At 55.7% G+C, this 20882-nt stretch overlaps 1 protein-coding gene across 1 annotated transcript; it reads left to right on the forward strand.

Annotated features, from left to right (window-relative positions):
* On the forward strand, positions 1-8361 carry PLA2G2F (phospholipase A2 group IIF). Its single transcript, XM_007175170.2, is given in 7 exon segments — positions 1-116; positions 791-843; positions 4399-4505; positions 4508-4547; positions 5713-5827; positions 6140-6149; positions 8185-8361. Coding segments are annotated over 7 exon segments (618 nt in total).
* The last annotated feature ends 12521 nt before the right edge of the window (positions 8362-20882 follow it).

Below are 20882 nucleotides of genomic sequence, written 5' to 3' on the forward strand. Positions count from 1 at the left end.
ATGGCAGATGGGGCTCAGGCCAACCCCAAAGAGTTCAGGAAGAAGGGGCTGGTTAGACAGCCCTCTGGGTGGAGGGGCCCGAGCCTCAGGGCCTCTTCTCCTTTGAGAAACTCCAGGTACATGCCTGCTTCCCTGGGATGGAGCCCTCCTTGGAGAGGAGCAGGGATGAGGGTGGGGAACGGGCTCCTAGAATCCATTTCTTCAGAAAGCAGAGCTCTGAGTCTCTGATGGTGGCTGAGATATGTCATTGCATTTTCAGCACTACAAGGGCCTTTGGGATCATCTAGCTAATCCTTATAGGCACTTGAGGCCCAGAGGGACTAAGGGATCTATGGATGATCACACAGCATTTTGGAAGTAGAGCTGCAGCTAGAACCCAGGGACCCAGGTCTCTTGGCTCCGGGCGCAAGAGCCAGCCAGCAGGTTGGGTCACGTGACTCCCTGGTGTGCATATGGAAGGGGGTTGGTTCTGATCTGTGACAGGGTCCAACTCCATGAGACAGGAGCTCCCTGTCTTGGAAGCTGATTCCTGCTCAGAGTGGGAGGGAAGGAGGCTCCTGGTGCCTCTGGGCTCTGCCATCGTGGGGGCTGTCCCTCCAGGAGGTGCAGGCAAGTGGGAGGTGCTCAGATCTTCCTGGAGGAGCTAATCGCAAGGCAAAGGCAGCAGGAAATGGGGCATCAAGAGACGGCGTTGACCGCACCTGTAACGAGGCCCAGGAGGGAGCCGCAGGCCAGGAACCGCACGCAGGGGAAGGGACGGACTCAAGGCCAAGGTTTCTTCCTCTCTCAGGTCTTACCTGGGGATGAAGAAGTTCATCACCATCGCCATCCTGGCCAGCAGTGGTGAGTGAAGGCGCTGGGAAACTCCTCCTTCTCCCCCGATACCCCCAGCCTTTCTGCTGTGACTCACCCACGGGCCACAGGACCTCAGGCCTGCCATTGGGTCTCTGCTTCCTGGCTCTGCCCCTGCCTGGTTTCATCCCCTTTTTGGGGCTCTTTACTCCTCCAGGCACCTGTAAACATACCTGGGTCGGTAGGCATTTACTATTGACGAGCCTCAAGGGTGCAGGGCCCACAGCTGAGCAAGCATCGTAAAGTGGTGGTGGTGGCTTGGCGTCAGGGCACTTAGGGACACCGGGGTGCTTGTGTACATAGGAAAACGTGTTTGTGTACGCGTGTACATGCAGAGCTAGTGAGCTTGCGTGCGGATAGCCGCATGTATCTATGTGTGTGTGGGTGTGTCCGAGCATGTGGTGATGTCTATGTGTGTAACACACATCAGGATGATGTGTAAGTGGGTGTTCACAGTGGCGTGTGTGTCTCTGGAGCGTGTATATGAAAGTAGGCTGTACACATCTGCACACGGCAGGTGTGTAGCAGGTCTGGGTGTGAGATGTACCGGAAGACATGGAGCAGGTCTGGGGGCCCTCTTACTTCTTCTTTCTGGGGGGCCCCACCCCCCGGACAGCTGAGGCTCCTGACACACAGGCCGGCGTCCTGGTGGCAGTTGCCCTGTGTAGGCGGAAGATGGGCTGAATGTCCCACTGGCTTTCTGTCCGCCTGTTCAGCATTCCCTGAACCCAGCCAGGTTTGAGACAAAGGAAGAAAATATCAGAAACGAAATAAGGTTAAATGTGGCCAGACGTGAGAAACGGTTGAATTCAGGTGAAGTGACTTGTTATTTAGAACATAACCCCTTCAGTTCAGCCCGGCCCAGGGGCCTGGGACAGAGGCTGCAGCCTGAGTGAATGCAGGTTTTGTTCCTTCCGCTCGGAGAGGAATGTGCACCTGGCCACTCTGGGTGCTGTGTGTGAGAGTGGGAGTGCGTGTGCGTGTGTACGGGCGTGGGGGGTGAGTGTGGGTCTGCTTGTGAGACTGTATGAGTGTGGGAGGTATAGGGGAAGGGCAGGCCTGGCCCAGGGGCCCCACAAGTCCTGGGAGGGGGCACCATGGGGGGAGCGAGGGTCTGGTACATGCCAGGCCCCGAGCTGGGCACGGGCCTGCCCGATCTCTGGCCGCTGGAATTGTTATTCCCATTTTGCAGATGGGAAAACAGAGGCCCAGGGAGCTTTAGTTCTGGGCCTGCCTCTGTCTGACTCCAAAGTGAGTGTGTGTATGTGTGTGTGAGGTTGGCGAGTACGAGAGTGTGCGTCTATGTGTGAGGTGTGTGTGAGCACAGGAAGTATGGGTGGGCGTGTGTCTGCGGGCGTGTGTACACTTGCGTGGTGTGTGGAGGAGAGTGTGCGGTGGGTGAGTGTGGGTTTACGTCTGTGTGTGTGTTAGAGTGTGAGTGTGTGTCCGTCCTGTGTGCGGATGGGTGAGTTTTAGGCGGGAGCTGATGGCTGGGGGCCCTGGGGATGGAAGCTGCCCCCTACCAGGGGTAACACCTCCAGGATGTGGGAGTGGGGGTGGGGGTGAGGAGGCCAGGACCTCACAGCGGGCGATGCGGCTGGTGCCCTGCAGGGGAATGACTTTCTTGGCTGCTCTCAGATTTGGGAATCGAAGTCAAAGAATTTAGGCAACCTGCCTCTGGCCGCACAGTGCTAATGGAGAAAGCTGTTTGCAGATCCGGGTCTGTCTGACCCCCAGGCTGCCTGGCACACATTTGATTCCAGCAATAAGAGTCCTGCAAGGCAGAAAGGGTGGGGGGAGAGCTAACATTCCCGGGGACCCCTCTTGGCCCCCCTCTTCCACTCTCTTCAACAGACAACAAGGCCAAGTCAGAGACAGGCCTACAGGATGCAGGGGCCCCTCTCTCCCTGCCCCGGACCTAACATAGCCATTTACAGGCTCTAAACCATCCTCTTAAAATTGTCTGTCATTTCTCCCCACTCCTTCTTTGTTTCCTCTCTCGTGTGCTACTTATTCTCTGTAATGACGAAAATCCCGGAGGCAATAGACAGGAAGACACAGATGGAGCAGGATTCCTAAAATCAGCTCTCTGGCTGGGAGGGCAGGCCTGGCCCAGGGTCCCAACAAGCCCTGAGAGGGGGCACCATGGGGGCAGCGAGGGTCTGGTGCGTGCCAGGCCCCGAGCTGGGCGCGGGCCTGCCCAATCTCTGGAGGCTGGGATTGTTATTCCCATTTTGCAGATGGGAAAACAGAGCCCCAGGGAGCTTTAGTTCTGGGCCTGCCTCTGTCTGACTCCAAAGTCTGTGCTCTTCCCACTGAGGCATGTGGAGGTGGTGAGTCCCTTGTCATCACTAGTGATGTTGGACAACCACTTCTCCAGAAACAAGTAATTTCGGCCTTTGGGTTTCCATCCAGTCTCCGTTTCTGAAATGCTTAGCTTCCTCCCTCTCCCAGTACATTTCCTCTCTCAGGCCGTGGAGCTGGGTGGGGGATGTGGAGAGAGTTAGGGTTAGGGTTAGGGTTAGGCTAAACTGGGTGCCTAGCCCCGGGCACAGATGGAGGAGCCCGGGTGGGGGAGGCACCCCAGCTCTGGGGCACACAAACCTGGGTTCAGGTCTGGGCTCTGCCACTTCCAGGCTGCATGACCTGGGCAAAGTTTCACCTTTCTGAGCCTCAGTTTGCTCATCCATAAAATGGGATGACAGCGGCCCTCCTGCCTGTGTGGGTGGCGGCCTCACCCAGGTAAGGACCCAAATGCCAGGCTCGATGTTGACTCAGCAGTGAGCCAGCACATCTGGGAGCCCAGGAGGCAGGGAGGCAGGGGAGGGGAGAATATGTCCCTGGGGTGAGTGGCCTGAGGATGCCGGGAAGCTGATTTTGTGATTTAGCTGGTGTAGGAAAGGTTGTTGCACTACCTGTGAGACAAGGACAAAGGGGAAGAAATATATACATGTGTGTGCGTGTGTGTGTGTGTGTGTGTGCATTGAATGATGCACTGGCCCCAGGGCCATGTGGGGACGCTGAGTCCCTGCTGGGAGCAGAGGAGCCAGGCCAAGCCAGAAGGGCCCAGAATAGTGTTCAGAAGAGCATGTGGCATTTGTGAAGCCCGTTAGAGTGTATAAGGCACTGGGCTCTCACTGGCTGGGTCCAAATTCTGCTTCACCTCTTTTCAACAATGTCTTCTTGGGGAAGTTACTATATGCTCTGGGTCTCGGTCTCCTCATCTGTAAAATGGGGATAATATCAGCACTCTGTAGGTTTGCAGGGAGCACTTGATGAGTTAATGCATGGAAGGGGCATAGGACAGTGCCTGGCAAATACTATTATTATATTCTCAGGGCCATAGGGCTCAGTGTAAGGATGTGTGTAACGTACCATACCGGCTGCTTTGTAGATTGCACCCTCCTCCTGCTCTGCCCTCCCTCCCCTGCTCCCTCTCTCCCTTCCCCTTTCCCCAGCTCTGGGGTGTTGGAAGGACAGCCAGTCAAACAGGAGGGGCCACGCACAGGGCAGGGAACTCACAGCGCCCCCTCGGTTCTCTCGCAGTCCTGCCCGCGGCCCACAGCAGCCTGCTCAACCTCAAGTCCATGGTGGACGCCAACACAGGGAGGAATGCCATCTTGTCCTTTGTGGGCTACGGCTGCTACTGCGGTGGAGGGGGGGGGGACACGGCCTGCCCATGGATGAGGCGGACTGTTAGGTCCTGGAGAGCCTGGGCTGCTGGAACTGGGCAGGGACGGTGAAGGTCGGACTGTCTCCATCTCTGAGAGGTGGGAGAGGCCGCTTCCCCCAACGAGGAGGCTTGTTTGATGAGTTAGTGGCCAGAAGCCTGAACTTTGACCCGTGTCCTCCTCAACCGTCTTGGATATTTTCTTTTCTTTCTTTTTTTTTAAAGTGTATAACATTGTGGGTTTTTTTTTTTTTTAATTCTATCATTGGCATGATTATTTTATTTTATTTTTTTTAATTTCTTTTGGCCACGAGGCTTGTGGCATCTCAGTTCCCCAACCAGGGATTGAACCTGGGCCCTCGGCAGTGAAAGTGCGGAGTCCTAACCCCTGGACTGCCAGGGAAGTCCCATCTTGGACACTTTCTATCGTCCCTTTCCAAGGTCTTGGGCTTGGAGGCATTTGAACTTCTGTTCTCACCGGAAGGAGCCTTTGACCTGCCTCCAAACACACATGAGAGCAATAGTCACACAGCTTATACTTGACAAAGGCAAGGGCTGTGGCCACCGGCCCCTCCGCCTGGAGGCTCTGGTGGACAGGGCTGTGCTTCCTCCATCAGGCTGGGAGCTCCCGGAAGCCGTGGCTTATCCTCTGCTCCTGTCTCCCCCCGAAGCAGCCAGCACCAAGTCTGGTATCAGTGGAGGCTTCATAACTGCATGTTGACTAATTGCCTGCCCTCCACTAGAGGGGATGGGACAGCCACACCACATCTGCTTCCTGTCCCCCGTCCCCAAGCCCCACTTACCTCTCCAGGCCTTTGTCTCTCCCTGGCCATCGTGCACTGCCAGGTATAGCCCCTGCATCTAACCGGTCTCTTCCTACTTTGACTTCACCCAGGCCCCTCCCTCCCACCCTGACCCCTCCTGCAGCTGCAGCCAGGGCTCCAGGGGGTGGGGGGGGAAGCTAGGGCTCTGGGCGGAGGACAGAAGGAGGGGATCACAGACAAGAACCCGGGGCACTGGCCTGGTTCTGCCCGGCTGTGTGACCTAAGGCAAGTAACTGCCCTCTCTGGGCCTCAGTCTGAAGGTCTGACTCGTGAGGGACAGGAACAGATGATCATGATAGGGGTCACTGCCGGTGGGAGAGGGGCCAAGCCTGGCTACGCCTGTCTGCTCTCCTCTCCCCGCCCCTAGGTGCTGCCATGCCCACGACTGCTGCTACCAGAAGCTCTTTGACCTGGGCTGCCACACCTATGGGGACCACTACGACTACACCATCGAGAACAACACTAACGTTGTCTGCAGTGAGTCCCTCTCCCACCATCGCCCCTTCCCCTCAAGAAAGTGTGTACTGCCAGCCCCCTCAGCCTGTGCTAGGGCCGTGGGCAGGGCTGCCAGATGAAACACAGGATGCCCAGTTAAATTCAAATTTCAGATAAACAATGAAAGATGTTTTCATGTAAGTATATCCTAAATATTGCAGGGGACATACTTATACTAAAAACTAAATGTTAGCATAAAATTAATAAGTATTAGTATAAAATGAAGAATTAGCATAAGTATATCCCATGCAATATTTGGGATATACTCATACTAAAATATTTATTGTCTGAAATTCAGATTTAACCAGGTACCTTGTTTTTCGTTTGCTTGTTGGTTTGCCAAGTCTAATAACCCTGGCTGTGGCTCTGGCGCATTTCCCTGATGTGCTCGGAGCCCCCAGGCCTGAACTGGCCCCCAGGTTCTCCAGTCCCCAAGATTCTTAAGCTTCGGAGAGCTTAGGGAGTGATCCTGATTCAGTGGGTCGGGTCTGGGTGGGGTCCAGGACTCTGTTTTTCATCACATCCTCAGGTGATCCTGAGAGTTTGTGTCAGGCTGGCATGGGAGTCAGGGGACCTGGGTTGGAACCCAGGTTCTCCCAGCATCTCCTTGCTGTATGGCCCTGGGCAGGGTCCTTCCCCACCTGGCCTCAGTCTCCCCATGGCTACATTGAGGGGTTTGGATCTGAGCAGACCCATTCCCTTCTAGTTCTGTCATTGGGACCCCAGCAGATGAGGTGGCCCCATCCTAGACACCCAGGGTTTCTAGGGATTCGAGGTGTTGGAGCCAGGCCTGGCAGGTTCCCTCCTTTACCATGGACTCATTCCCCACCTGAGGGGCACGGCATCCAAGCTGATGGCCCAGGTGTCCCTGCCCTGCCCCTGCTAGTGCCCCACCCTGGGGCAGCAGGTGCCCCTTGGCCCAGCCCCATGGGCAGCCCTGGGCTCCCTTTGTCTCCTTATCTTAACCAGGCTGTGTGTCGTCCCTCACTGAGAGCTCACAAGCAATGCCAGCTTTGCAAAGATACTCAGGACTCCTGTTCTCTGGGAAAGAGTCTGGCGGGGAACTGGGCACATCTGGGGACCCTTGGCAGCCCAGGGCTGTCTGGTCCTCATATTCTTCTGTTCAGATGCGCGATGGAGGGTCTGGCTTGAGAGAGGAGTTCATTAAGCAATTCGAGGAGAGGAATCTCTCTCCTCAACCCCCAAGACAATGGACTAACCCAAGCAATGGTTTTCACACCTGGTTCTGGGGATTTCTGGGGCCATCAGGTCAACTGCTGTGAGAGCTAATGGGGGAGTCGGTTATCCCTGGATTGGTGGTCCAGCTGGCTCTTTAATGTATTTTGTAGCTCAAGTGGCTTCTCTTTCAGCTGTTTAAAAAAAATTTTTTTTATTCTTATCTTTTTTATTTTGGCTGCACTGGGTCTTTGCTGCGGCGTGCGGGTCCCTCTAGTTGCAGCTCTCGGGCTCAGTTGCAGTATGTGGGATCTTAGTTCCCCAACCAGGGATCGAACCCGGGCCCCCCCTGCACTGGGAGCGCGGAGTCTTAACCACTGGACCCCCAGGGAAGTCCCCTCTTTCGGCTGTTTGATATATTAGTCTTTGGCCAAGAGTTTCACATCAGAGAAGGTATTCTGCTGATGGAGAGTTTGCAAGTTTGCAAACAATTGGGCTAGTGGGTGGTTCTCGAAAGGTGTTCCCCGAACCTGCAGCATCAACAGCACTTGTTAGAAGCGCAATTATCAGGCCCCACACAGACCTGCTGAATCTGAAGCTCTACGGGTGGGGTCGGGCAGCCTTGGTTTTCAGGAGCCCTCCAGCAGATTCTAATGCGCACCTAAGGCTGAGAACTATAGGGTAGATGATTTCTGAAGGCCCATAACAGCAACCACAGCATTTGCTCCCTGGGACGCACTGAGCTAAGCTCTTTACAAGTGTTTTTCTCACTCTGTCCTCACCACGAACTCCCTCCAGGGTGGGTGTGCTGTGATTCTGTGCTTGAGAGAGGCCTGCGATGGTAGAAAGTAACTGGGCTGGGGGGCGAGTTCCTGACACCTGAGTTTCCGTCCCAGCTCTGCCTTGGGTTTGCTGGGTGACTTAGGCAAACGCACCCTTTCCCTGGCCTCAGTTTCCCCCTCTTGACGTTGTCCTGTTGGGCTTCAGGGGTTCTCTGTTTACCACGCACCAGGGGCACCTGGAGGGCTGTGAATGCAGAGGCTGGGCCACGAGCGTTGGAGCCTGCAGGGCTGGGGTGGGACCGCTGACGGTGCTGGTGCTGCTGGCCCGAGACCACCTTCCGGGGTCCACTGTGACCTCAGAGTCTGTGCGCTCCACTCCCCATAGGCGGAGCGTGACCAGCAGATGTGCGAGTGTGACAAGAGCATGGTCCTGTGCTTCCAGAAGCAGACGTACAGGGAGGAGCATGACAACTACCACAACATCTACCCCCAGAGCCCCACGCTCAACTGCAGCATCTATGGGCCACGCCCCCGCCCCTCCCTAGCGCCCTCTGGGGGCTGACAGAGAGGAGGGTTGGAGGTTCCGGCCCTGGGGACCAGCCAGATGGAGCAGGTGGAGGTGGGGGCGGGGCAGGGGCCCCTGGGCTGCCCTCCTCCCTGGAGCCCTCCAGCGAGACCAGCCCCAGAGGACTCAGAAAGGCCGGGGCCCTGGTCCTGGCCACAGCCACCTGGCTCCTCCAGCCCAGACCTGGGTGTGGCTTCATCCTGGACGTGGCAGGGGGCGTATGCCCTGTTGGGGTCTCTCCCGAGTGTGGAAGGCGAGACCTGTGAAAGACTGGGGGCCTCTGGGTGTTGGGGGGGCTCTCACTGGCACTAGCTTGACTTCCTCAGCCAGGCCCTCAAGGCTGGGGCCCAGAGTCTTCGAGACCCAGACCTGGAGCAGCCAACATGGGCCCAGAGCTCGGCACGTCCTAGGACCAGGTTCCCAGGCAGACAGAGTGCTGGTCACAAGGCCTGGTTCTGGGGCCCCTTGGCTGCTCCCACGGGATGACTCAGGGTGATCCCTGCTTTGGGAGCCTTGCAGCCCTCCAGAGCCCCATGAAAGAGCAGGTGGCCCATCCTGGCCTTTGTCAAAGTAGCACATGAGTCCCAGCCCTGACACCACAGAATGGTCACGGGGCTAACGTCCCAGGCCTGAAGTCTGGCCTCAGTTACCCAAAGAGCCCCAGAGCAGGCTCCTGGGCGCCGACAGAGCCCACAGGCCCCGCCCCCAGGGGCACAGGGACCGAGATGGGAGCACACTCAGATGTGTCCCCACCAATGGGTCCTCTGCCGACCCATTCGTGTCAGAGGCACACCCTGGCCGCAGCCCTGCAGCGCGGAACTGCTCTGAGGGGCGTCCCAACCCTAGGCTGCCCGGGTCCCCGACAGACACGCGAGGGGGCAAGCCCCAGGCCTCCGGGTGCTCCCCCTGCATCTCTCCCCGCGCAGCGACCAGGCCAGGGGGTGGAAGGGACCAGAACACTCTCTCCCTGGGCAAGGCTGCAGCCTGGCCACAGAAGCCCTCTCGATGGGGAGGAAGCTGAGAGCTGGGACCCACCTCGGTGAAGAGGAGACAAAGGCAGGAGAGACCAGGTCCAGGCAGGAGGCTGTGGGGAAGATTCCAGAAGGCAGCAGAGCGGGAGCAGGATGTGAAGAGGGAAGGGAGGGGAGAAAGTGGGAGAGAGGCGACACAAGGTGAGGGCCAGACGTCCAGACCAGAGTGGTCTTGGCAGGAGAAGAGGGGGCAGAGGAGCCTTGGGGGTGGGGTCCCCCCTAGGGCCCGGGTTCCCGCTGGGGCTTGTGGGATTACGGGCAGAAGGGGAGATCAGGCCTCAGCGGGCCCGCTTCCCTGACTCCGCCCCAGCACTGTTGTTTCCCCAGCTTCCCGGTCCTTTCTCAACTCGCCTCTTGACCTCAGGGTCAGCGGCCTCCAAGTAGCCAGCGTGCCCTGCCCCACCCCACCGTCTGCCTTCGTCCAGCGTCAACCCTGAGGGCCACTGACGCGGCGCTGTGACCGCCCTGGACACTGAGAACATCCACCAAGGATCTCAGCCCACCCTGGGGCCGCTGAGGACCACTGGCACGGGGGGAAGGGACCATCAAGAAGAGCACAGGCGGGGAGAGACGTGGGGGTAGGGAGAACATCTACAACAAAGACGGCAGGGCTGGATGGAGCCCCACCAAGCTGCAGCTTCTAGAAACCTGCCTTGGGCTCTGGGGTCAGCTGTCACTGTGTGTGCGAGGCCTTCCTGCTGCTCCCCTCCTGCTGTCCTGCTGGCTGTGGTGTGATGGCTGTGGTCCCCCGTGTGCCCGGACCCGACCTGCCTACTCACCGAGATCCCCTCGGGAGCCCACCTGATCCTGAGCTGACCCCATCCACTCTGAGCTGAAGCCCCGCCCCCCCAAGCAGGAATGGAGCCAGGATGCGGAGTCCCCCAGAGGCGGGGGCAGCAGAGGCCTGGGCGCCTTGCCTGTGGGAGCCTGGGTTTCTGGCTGTGCCCCTCTACCCGTGCAGACGGCCTCCCCTCCTAAAAGTCTAGGTGTTGGGATGGGATTCTGCTGCTAAGGGGTCCTGCCTGCCCCCTGCCTCACCCCAGACTTTCCCAGATACTGCAACCCCCAGAGATTGTCCACAGGACGTGGCACCCCTCCTCAAACTAATAAAGGCCTCCTACCTCAACTCCCCACTGCTGAGTCCTCCTTGGCAAGGCACCCACTGGCCAGGGAAAAGCACAGCGACTCCCTCCTGGATCTCCAGCTCTGGGGAAAGTGGGTTCCCTGGCACTCAGCATCTGGCATGGCCTATCCCCTTCCTGCTCCTGGCCTGGGCGAAGCGGCCCTCCTCCAGCAGAGACAAAAATGTTGGGAGGGTTGGAAAGTGGGGCTGTGGTCCAGCGGTCAGACAATGATAACAATTACTGGGCTGAGTGCTTGCTGGGCACCCATCTCCACGATGCGCTCCCTCCACCCCGTCCTTTTCTGTTGAAAAAACCGAGGCCCAGAGAGGGTAAGTAACTTGCCCAAAGGCACACAGGTCATTAGTGATGGGGCTGGGATCTGAATCCTCAGCATCTGACTTTTAATGTCATCTCTTCGCACCTTCTTAATGATGACTTGGGCAGCTGGGGCCAATGGGACAAGTGACTGAGGGTCCAGCAGGGCTCCAGGTCCTGGGTCCTGGCCTTAGCCTCTTCCCTGTGATGGGCATCAGTTTCCCCAAGTGCAGAGAGACCAGAGCCGCTGTTTCAGATGCTCCCCAAAGCCATGGGTTTTCCTGGGACTTCTAGGGGTGATCTCTGGGGAAGGGGAGGCTGAGCAGATGGGGGTCTGAGCCCCCCATCTCATTCTTCCATGAGTAGCCGTGCTTTTCCTGTGTTACATATTGATCCTTCACATGAGCTACTGTAAGAAGAAAAGAGAGTCTTCAGCTAACATTTTGAAAACCCCTGGACATGATCATCCATTGGTTCATTCATTCAACGGACCTATCCCGATGGCCTCCTATGGACCAGGCATGAGGCTGGGATTCGGGGTAGACACCACTTATCAGACACAGCGTCTGCCCCCAGGACCCCACAGCCTGGGAGGGGGAGGCAGACACGTGGACCGACACCCTTGACGTATGGTGCCAGGTGGTGTTAGGGGAGCACGAAGGATGCAGCCAATCCTGGAAGTGGCCCCCAAGGGGATGGGGTGGAGATGGGATGGTGTATTTGATGCCTCTGGAGGTGGTGAGGGGGAGTGGGGTCACAGTTTTTGAAGAAGGGCTCTTTGCTTCCACAGTATGGGTGGTCTTTCTCTCCTCAAGTTAGTGAGGTCTTTTATGCAGAGGCTCGAGGAGGGGGCTGGACTTGCTTCTCATTGGTCTGGGGGCTGCCACTAACAAAGACTCTCTCCTTGACCAAAATTTAGTCAGGCTCCTCTGAGATCTTTTCTCAACTAGGTCTCAGCATTTGTGTTTCTATTGCCCCGTTTTAGCAAGAATTCTGCAACGTCAGTTTAGTGAGAATCCCTACCCACCCTCAATATCTGATCAAATTCCTCATCCTCCACCATCCCCTGGGCAATACCTGATTACCCCACCTGCCTTCTGCAAGAATCCCGTTAGGTCGGTTTAGCAAGAATTCCCCAGCTCTTAGCAATTTTCCACCTCCCCCCAACCCCTTCTATAAACCCTCACTTAAGACATGCAAGGATTTGAAATGGTATTTGGAAATGAGCCCAATTCTATACTGGCCCCTATTGCAATAGTTCTTGAATAAAATCTGTTTTGGCCACTTAAGCTACTGTCCAGCTCTGGTTTTCTAGGAGTTGTGACTCAGATGGAATCACATTCATCATTGGACCCCAGGATCTCTGCCAACTAAAAGTTGTCGCTTGCCATTCTTGTTTCTATAAGAATGAAGTCACCAGCCACTGTAGCCTCTGACCTTCAACACCCCCCTGAAAGGAGTTAAGGGTGGAGATCAGGAATGAGGCACTCTGTGCTCTGGGAAAAACTGGCAGAACAGGTCTTCAGATAGTTAGATATTTTCAGGAGAAGATTTTATGAGCTCAATTTCTTGCATCTTCTCACATCTAGAAAAGCACTAAAATCATTAACAGAGACATCTGGCTCCTTGTGACTAGCAGCAACCTTCTTGGCTAATAGCAACTTTTGTCAAAATGTGTGCCTGACTGTACCAAAATCACACATATTCTGACCCCTCCCCCCTTTACCTCTTTGGAGCAGTTCCTCGGTGCTATTTGAGATGCTATCGTTCTCATTTTGCCCCAAATAAAACTTAACTCACAACTCTCACGTTGTGCATTTTTAAAAATTCAACACCTCTCACTTTCAGTGGGAAACAATAGCACAGCCTTGTGGGTTATTACATTACAGTCCTGTTCATTATCTTTGAGCTATTTTTCACCTCTTGGCTAGATTCCATTCTCCTTTCTGCTTTGTTACCTGCCTGTAAACCGGAATGAATCCTGCCATCCTGCACATTTTGTTAATTCTTCTAATTTTCTCCAAAATCTGGCTACAACTCTTCAAATGAATGTTTCCAATTTTTCTCCCACCCTCTTGACTTGGAGTCACTGAGAACTAAAACCCAACTGCCCAGATCCTTACTGGGACTTTCTAAAGAAGCCCTATGAGCTGAAGCTGGATGCGTCCATGCTCTTCTCCAAGAAACAAACATGACCACGACACCGATGTCAGTGCCATCACCAGAGATGATGCAAACGGCAACCAGGAAGACCGAAGGATTGCCACTGCTCTCCTCACTTCACCATCTACAGATGCTTCAAGCTCAACATCTAGAAATCTCAACTGGCTGTCCTCTGAACCCAGAAACTGGGTTTAGTTGCTCCAATCATTCATCTTTGTTTTTCTTTTTTTCATAGATATCCCCCTCACTTAAATGCTTGATGGTTCACACCATCCAGAAAATACCCTTTACTACCAAGTCTCAACAGATGGTTCCACTGGTCACTAATGAACAAAAAATGACCAATCGAGAAATGAACTCATATTGTTCAGAAGAAAGAAGATCTCCTCTTTCCCTGAACCAGAGGAGGAACTGGCAAAGACTCTCCCCTTGACCAAACTTTAGACTCCTCTGAGAATTTTCTCAACTTGCCCTCAACCTGCGGGCTTCTGTGTTCATCTTTGCATCATTCTTGGGTTTCAGCAAGAATCCAGCTATATCAGTTTAGGGAGAATCCCCACCCTTCCTCAATATCTGATCAAATTTCTCACCTCACACTAGTCCCCAGGTGATATCTGATCACCACGACCTGCCTTCGGCAAGAATCCTGTTAGGGGGCTTCCCTGGTGGCGCAGTGGTTGAGAGTCTGCCTGCTAATGCAGGGGACACGGGTTCGGGCCCTGGTCTGGGAAGATCCCACATGCCGCGGAGCGTCTGGGCCCGTGAGCCACAACTGCTGAGCCTGCGCGTCTGGAGCTTGTGCTCCGCAACGAGAGAGGCCTCGATAGTGAGAGGCTCGCGCACCACGATGAAGAGTGGCCCCCGCTTGCTGCAACTGGAGAAAGCCCTCGCACAGAAACGAAGACCCAACACAGCCAAAAAAAAAAAGTAAAATAAAAATAAATTAAAAAAAAAAAAAAAAGAATCCTGTTAGGTCAGTTTAGCAAGAATCCCCTACTCTCTTAGCAATTTTCCAGCCACTGATTACCCCCACCCTGCTCCTTAGTTAGAAATCCCCACTTTTCTTTGTTCTATTAAGAATTGAGCCCAGTTCTATACTGTCTCTTTTCCCCCACTGCAATAGTTAATAAAATCTACTTTTACCACTTTAACTTCTGTCCAGTTCTGATTTTCTACAACACCATCTCTGCCCAGACCTAGGTCAGTCTTCCATTCTCGGAGAAGCACTGCCCTTTGCCCCCATTCTTCAGACCCCCCCCAGGGAGTGGCTGTCAACTCTTTTCTAGAACTTGGGCGACACCTAGTGGTCATGATAGGTCACCACCTATGCTTTGCTCCATACCTCCTGCCCCTCTGGGTCTGAACCCAAAGGGAGAGACCCTGCCCCAGGCTGGCAATGCCCAGGAGAGCACTAGGAAACCATCACTGTCACCCCCACCTTGTCACTGCCATCGACACCGCCTCTCACAAGGAGCAGACTGGGTGCAACCCTGGCTCTGCCGCTCATGGGCCCACTGACCTTGGGTTAGTTGCCTCACCCCTCCCAGTCTCCGTCTCCCCCTTCTGTGTGTAATAATGAAGAGCACGTCGTTGGGTCTGAGGACTACATGAGGCCGCGGAGGAGAATGCCCCCAGCACAGGGCCTGGTGCAGAGACTGGAAACTCAGTGCTGGAGACTGGGGCCCTTGACTGCCTGTTGGGCCAAAGGTCCTCAGGGCCAGGCTGGCAAAGGGCAGTAGGTGGAAGGAAAGAAGATGTTGATGGAAGTGTATGGCCTGGGACATGCTCCCCCAAATGGAAACCTGGCAGAGCAAAGCTGTGGTTTACCAAGAAAATCCGGCTCTCTGCACGTGGGTGTTGCGGGGAGGGGAGGGGGAAGGAGAGAGGCAGAAGGAGAAGGGAAGGGGGCAACTTAGTGCCCCAGCTGCACAGCCAGGCCCCTGGTGCCTGCCCGGCCCTGGTCTCAGCTGGGCCTGGGAGCCACCTCTCCTCATGCTCAGGACCGGCTATGAACGCAGGGAGGCGGCCCTGTCCTCCCCAGCGGTTGTCATGGCAACACTGCGGTGAGCTTCCCCAGCTGTGGCTTCTGACAAGCAGCTGATGCCACCAGCTGTGACAACAAGCAGAGTTGGGCACTAGGAGGCAGGGGTGCGCAGTACGAAGGTCCGGGCACGTGGCCCTGCAACCCTGCCGGACACCCTGCCTCCTGGGCCGGCCATCTGGTACCTCAGGATGTCAGGGTCCTGTGAGTAGAGCAAGATTTATTAAGCACTTACTGTATGCTGAGCATCGGGCTCAGAGCTCTGTGTGTGCCACCTCACTGAACCCTCCTAGCAGCCCTGTGAGGTGGGGGCTATTCACAGCTCTGTTTATAAAAGGAGGGAACCGAGGCCCAGAGAAGCCCAGTAAGTTACTCAAGGTCATGCAACAGAAGCAGGGTTTGAACCCTGACTCCAGAGCCTTAGCTTCAGAGAGCATCCCTTCAACCCCTTCATTTTGAGAAAGGGGATGGGAAACAAGAAATTTAGAACTGGGACTTCCCTGGCGGTCCAGTGGCTAAGACTCCGTGCTCCCACTGCAGGGGGCATGGGTTCGATCCCTGGTCAGGGAACTAAGATCCTGCATGCCGTGCGGTGCAGCCAAAAAAAAAAAGAAATTTACAATCAGAAGACATGGGTTCCCATTCCAGCCCCACCTGCTTGCTCAGACCCTCCATTTTCATCTGTGAAAAGGGAATGAATCATTCCTGAGGTCCCACTGATGATCAACAAGTTGGGTGAAAAAAAGCTTCAGGAAGGGTCAGATGTACACAAATAGGAACCTGGGGCCCAGGAAGAGGAAGGGGCTTATGTGAGGTGGTCCTCACCCCAGCTTCCTTCTTTCCAGCCTCCTAGCTCGCTTCCTTCCAGCCCCCTTCAACTCCACCCCTGCTTCACACTCATCTCAGCTATGGGCTGCCTCTCTCCCTTGCCTGCCTCCCGGCCTTTGCTCAGGCCGTTCCCTCTGCCTGGTGCCCTCTCCCTCCTCGCTGCCTTGCCTGGCTGACTTCCACCTAACCTTCAGTTCTGGAAGCCTCTGCTGACCAGCGGGTCTGGATGGGGTGCCCCCCAGGTAGGCCTGCATCCGGGCTCCCTGCCCCTCACTGTCTTGTTATCACCTGGTTACCTGTCTGTCTTCAGCTCCATTGTGGGCTTTAGGTGTCAGGGGTGCGCCCTCCTACTCCCACTGAATCCCAGTGCCCACCCCGTCTTGGCACACTGGATATTTGTGCACTGGGTGAATGAATGAATAAAACCACACAGCGACTTAGTGGCTTGGCCAGAACCAGAACCCAGGCCTCCCTCTAGGGCAAGTGTTTAACCCCCTGGAGCAGCCTCCCGCATTACCCCTCCCCCAAGTCTCGCCAGGACTGGATTCCTTCCGAGATGAGCCTGGGGAGGGGAACCTTAGGGCAAGGAGAGTCAGCCTGGGCTCTAGTCGATGCTCTGCTAGGTGTTAGCGGTGTGGCCTTGAGCCCCAGTCAACTAGGGACTTAACAGCAACTGCCCGAGGAAGGTCGGGTATACTGTGCACAAAGGGGGCGCTGTGCCTGGACGAGGTGAGCTTCAGCACCTGGAGGCTGCGTGTTGCAGCGACCAAGGCTTGGGGGGACACATCTGGATGCCCCCTTCTCCCCGCTCAGGGTCCCGGGGCCTGGGCCTCGCCCCCTGTCCCAGCTCTCTGCTCTCCCACCGGACATGATTTCGCTTCCGGATGAGCTCAGTAATGCCTGGCCCATCCCAGGCTCTGTACTCGCTGACCCAGTCACCTCTCTCCCCGCCAGGCCAGCTGCCCCGCTCCAGGCCCCCAGCCGTGCCCACGCTGCTGCTTTATGCCAGACTCCCACATCTGCTCATCCCCGCGCCTTTCACAGCTTTGCAGACCCCCCGGAAGTGGGGATGGGGGACAATGGCTCTGCCTGCCATGCACACAGTCACCCCAAAGCAGTGACAGCCTTTCCCCGTGGGGCACTGAGCCCAAAGCCCGCCCTTGGTGGAGGGCATGCCCACAGCTCCACCTCCCTGACCGCCTGGTAGCTTCACCCAGACGGCAGGAAATGCAGCTGAGGAAAAGGTGCAGACAGAGAGCTGTCGCAAAAATGCATCTACGCTTGACGTCTGTCCCCTTTGAGTCGGGGCGTTCGCTCCTACAACAGTGCCGAGGCGGAAGGGAAGGGACACCACTGCGTCCCCGCGATCGCCACAGCCCTCCCCATGTTAGTCATCATGCGCCCTGGTCTCTGCCGTCCACCCGTCTGTCTGTTTTGCCCCTGAGGACACTGAGCTGCCCAAGTTCTCCCAGGTGGAAAGTGGTGATGGCTCAGAGCGCTGGGACCCCCGCTGCTCCCAGGATCGAGCCCAGACTTCTTAGGGTGGCCACAGGCTCTCCTTGACCTGGCCTTGCCTTCCTCATCCCTTCTGTTCGCTTGAAAATCTACTCCCACATTCCATGCTCCCCACTCTGAGCTAATGCAATCCCTTCACATTGACCTCACGTCGTCATTCAACATATACATCAGGGATTAGAAAAGGACACAGATCCTTGCCCTCAGGAGCTCATCTTCCAGTGGGAAGGCAGACAACGAACAGTGGTATCCATGAGTGTGCGATGCATGGGGAAACAGAGAACAGGATGAAGGGGATGGGAAAGGCCAGGGGAGGGTGGGCAGTATTAAAGGGGGTGGTCACATAAGCTTTATTAGGAAGCTGAGATTCCAGCTTGAAGACCTGAAGGAGGTAGGGAGTCAGGCACGTGGGATGCCGCTTCTGGGCAGGGGGCGCCACTGTGGGCAGGGTCCTCGGGAGGGAGCGTGCCTGCCGTGTTCAAGGAACAGGACAGCATGGAGGCCATTGGCTGGGGTGGAGGGAGTGAGCGGGAGGGTATAGGAAGCGAGGCTGCGTGGGGATGGTCATGGGGGTTTCGGGGCTGTGGAAGGACATGGGCTCTTACTCGGAGGCAGATGGGGAGGGCGTGAGGAGAGGAGTGACACGATCAGACGCCAGGCCCCCTGCTGACCAGCTGCTGGTGGATGAGAGATTGCAGAGGCTGAGGGTGGAAGTGGAGAGAATGATGAGGGGCAAGCAGTAGCCCAGGAACGAGGCAATGGTGGCTCAGACCAAGATTGCAGCCCTGAAGGTGGTCCGGGTGGTTCTACATTTTTCCCCTCTCATCTCTTTCTTTTTTAAAATGTGTACATTTTACTGAAGTATTTTATAAATATAGAATCTAAATGTATTTTGAAGGTGCCAACACATTAGATGTGGGATATGAGAAAAAGAATTAGACATGCATGTTTTTGGCTTGGGGGAGGGGCAAACATGGAGGACGGCCCTTCAGCTGATCCGGGGGGAGACTGGTGGCAGTGGCGCTTTCGAGCAGGTTTGTTGAATCACCTTCCATCCCTCTACCTCACTTGGCTACCCCAACTCCTCCTCATCTTCAGCTCTCAGGTGAGACGTCAGACTCTCAGCATTCCTCGGGGAATGCTGACCCCCTGCCCCGATGGTGGTCATTGCTCCCTGAGCTGACCCCAATTCCAGCATCTCCCAGCCTGCCTTGTAATCACCCGCTGACTTGTCTTCTGCCTGAGCTGAGAGCAACTTGGAGTCGGATGCAGCTTTATTTCTCTGCTTTAGCACAGGGCCTGGCTTGCAGCAGGCCCTCGATGTGGATTTGTTGAGGGGATGAATGATCGCCCTTCCAGGAGAGCAGGCTTTCCCAGTGAAAGCCAACGGCATCCCTCCACAGTCCCACCACCATCTTGTCCTCCCAGAATCAGGGCATCGACGTGAGCAGTTCGATACCACCACGGGCCCCATTTTACAGATTAGAATCGGAGGCCCAGGCAGTGGACCATGGCCTGGATCTCACACTGAAATCCCTGCCCCCACGCTGAGCCCAGCCCTGGCCTCCCTCCCTCCACTGTGTCATTTGGCCAGTCCTGAGCTGGTCTCTGTTGTGGTCTGGAGTCCCCAAGGAGGGGAGGTGCCTGGCTTGGGCCCTGCCACCCTGGTTCCATGCCTGCCTTTCCATGGTCACTCCCCTTACCGCCTTATACAACCTTAACCGTGACGCCCATCAACCCCAGGCTTCCTTCTGCAGTAGTAATTACTACAGCACGTGGGCAGGTGGGAAAACAGACCAGTTTCCTCTGTGACCTGCCAGCTGAGCCAGGCAGAGCCTCGGAGCCCTAGTTCCCAGACCCTCTGCTGACCACCCACCTCTGGCTTCCCTTTCTGTCTTCACACCCGTGACAGCGTCACTCAATCCAGATTGTAAGTGTCTGAACTTGAACTTCTAAAAGCTGCTCTGGCTCTCAACTTTCTCCCCAGGATATTTACACCTGATTCTCTGTTTGTTTTCTTTAAACCTCTGAATCCCTACTGCCCAGCTCTGTGCCTGTCGCCTAGCAGAGGCTCAATGAACGTTTGTTGGATGACTGAGTGATTACAGCCTCTGTGTGTTCTCTGGTACTGCATGAGGATGTCCTTTCTCCTCCCAAGCCTGTCAGGTAAGGGACAGGGGCACGTCCACGCTGTTCACGTGGCCTCCAAGCTCGGCACAGTGCTGAGAACCCCAGAGCCTCGGGTAGTGAAGACCAACGACATCAGTGAGTTACACCGCATGGCAAACCACACCAAAACTTAAAGACATTAAACAGGCCCATTATTTAGCTTGCACTTCTGCAAGGTGGTGGTTTAGCTGGGGCTCAGCTGGGCGGTTGTTTGGGTCTCAGCGAGGTTCTCTGATGTCTGTGGTGAGCCGTGAGCTGGCTTTGCTGATCCCTGCCGAGTGCTCTCACAGGTCTGAGGTCCTCGGCCAGACAGCTGGCCTGACGACCCTGATCCAGGTGGGCTCCTGCCCTCCTGCAGGTGGGCCCAGGGTGCTTCTCACGGCAGTGGCAGGCGTTTCCGAGAAAGAGGGGACGTGCATTGGGCCTCCAGAGGTCTTGCTGGCGAACTGGTGGACCATCACTTCCACCATGTTCTATTGACCACAGTGATTCACAAGGCCAGTTCAGAGTTCAGATTCAGGGGTGGGGAAAACAGTCTACCGCTTGATGGGAAAAGCTGAGTATTACATCGTGAGACGTGAGGATACAGAGAGGTAAGAACAGTTGTGGTCATTTTTGCAATCTACCCCCGGGCATCAGAAAGATCAGCATCCACCCTGATTGGATCACTTTAATATTTATTAGAATTTACGCCTTATAACCAGGGGCTTCTAAATATGGATCGAAATCTTGGATACCCCCAGTTCCCTCTCCCTTGCCCTCTTTCTTCATTTCTTTGTTATCTTCCTGGCGTGACATCCAGGTGGCAGCCGTGGGAGCTGATGTTCTCATGCTCTGTCTCCTGGGAGGTGAAAATGGCATCGACTTTTTCCTACCTCGGGGTTTTCTGGAGAAGGCAGAACTCCAGCAAATGAGAAACAGAGTCCAAGTGTGTGTCTCGGGTCCTTGGCATGTGGCCAAGACCTTGTTTTCCAGGATCCCTGCTTGGCTCCGGCTGGACCTGGGCTGTGGGTCTGGTTCCCAAGTCTGCCCTGTATCCTGATTTTGAGGTGGGGATGGAGGGACAGTTTAAGGCGGATCCTGGGCCCCTTCCCCTCCTGGAAATTTCCTGGGATGGGGGTAGGCGACATCTCTCTACCCTGTCACCTTGTTTTATTGCTTCCTAGCGCTTACTGCTATTGGAATGTACTGTTTATTTATGTGTATGTTTATGGTCTGTCTCCCTCCATAGAAAGCCAGGATCCTGTCTTTTCCACTGTTGATCTCCAGCCCTCTGATGCCGAGTGACAAAGGAGTATCCCAGACCAGACCGACCAGGGACCTGCGGCCTCA

The sequence above is a fragment of the Balaenoptera acutorostrata genome, chromosome 1 (assembly GCF_949987535.1).
Source record: "Balaenoptera acutorostrata chromosome 1, mBalAcu1.1, whole genome shotgun sequence".
Taxonomy (NCBI): domain Eukaryota; kingdom Metazoa; phylum Chordata; class Mammalia; order Artiodactyla; family Balaenopteridae; genus Balaenoptera; species Balaenoptera acutorostrata.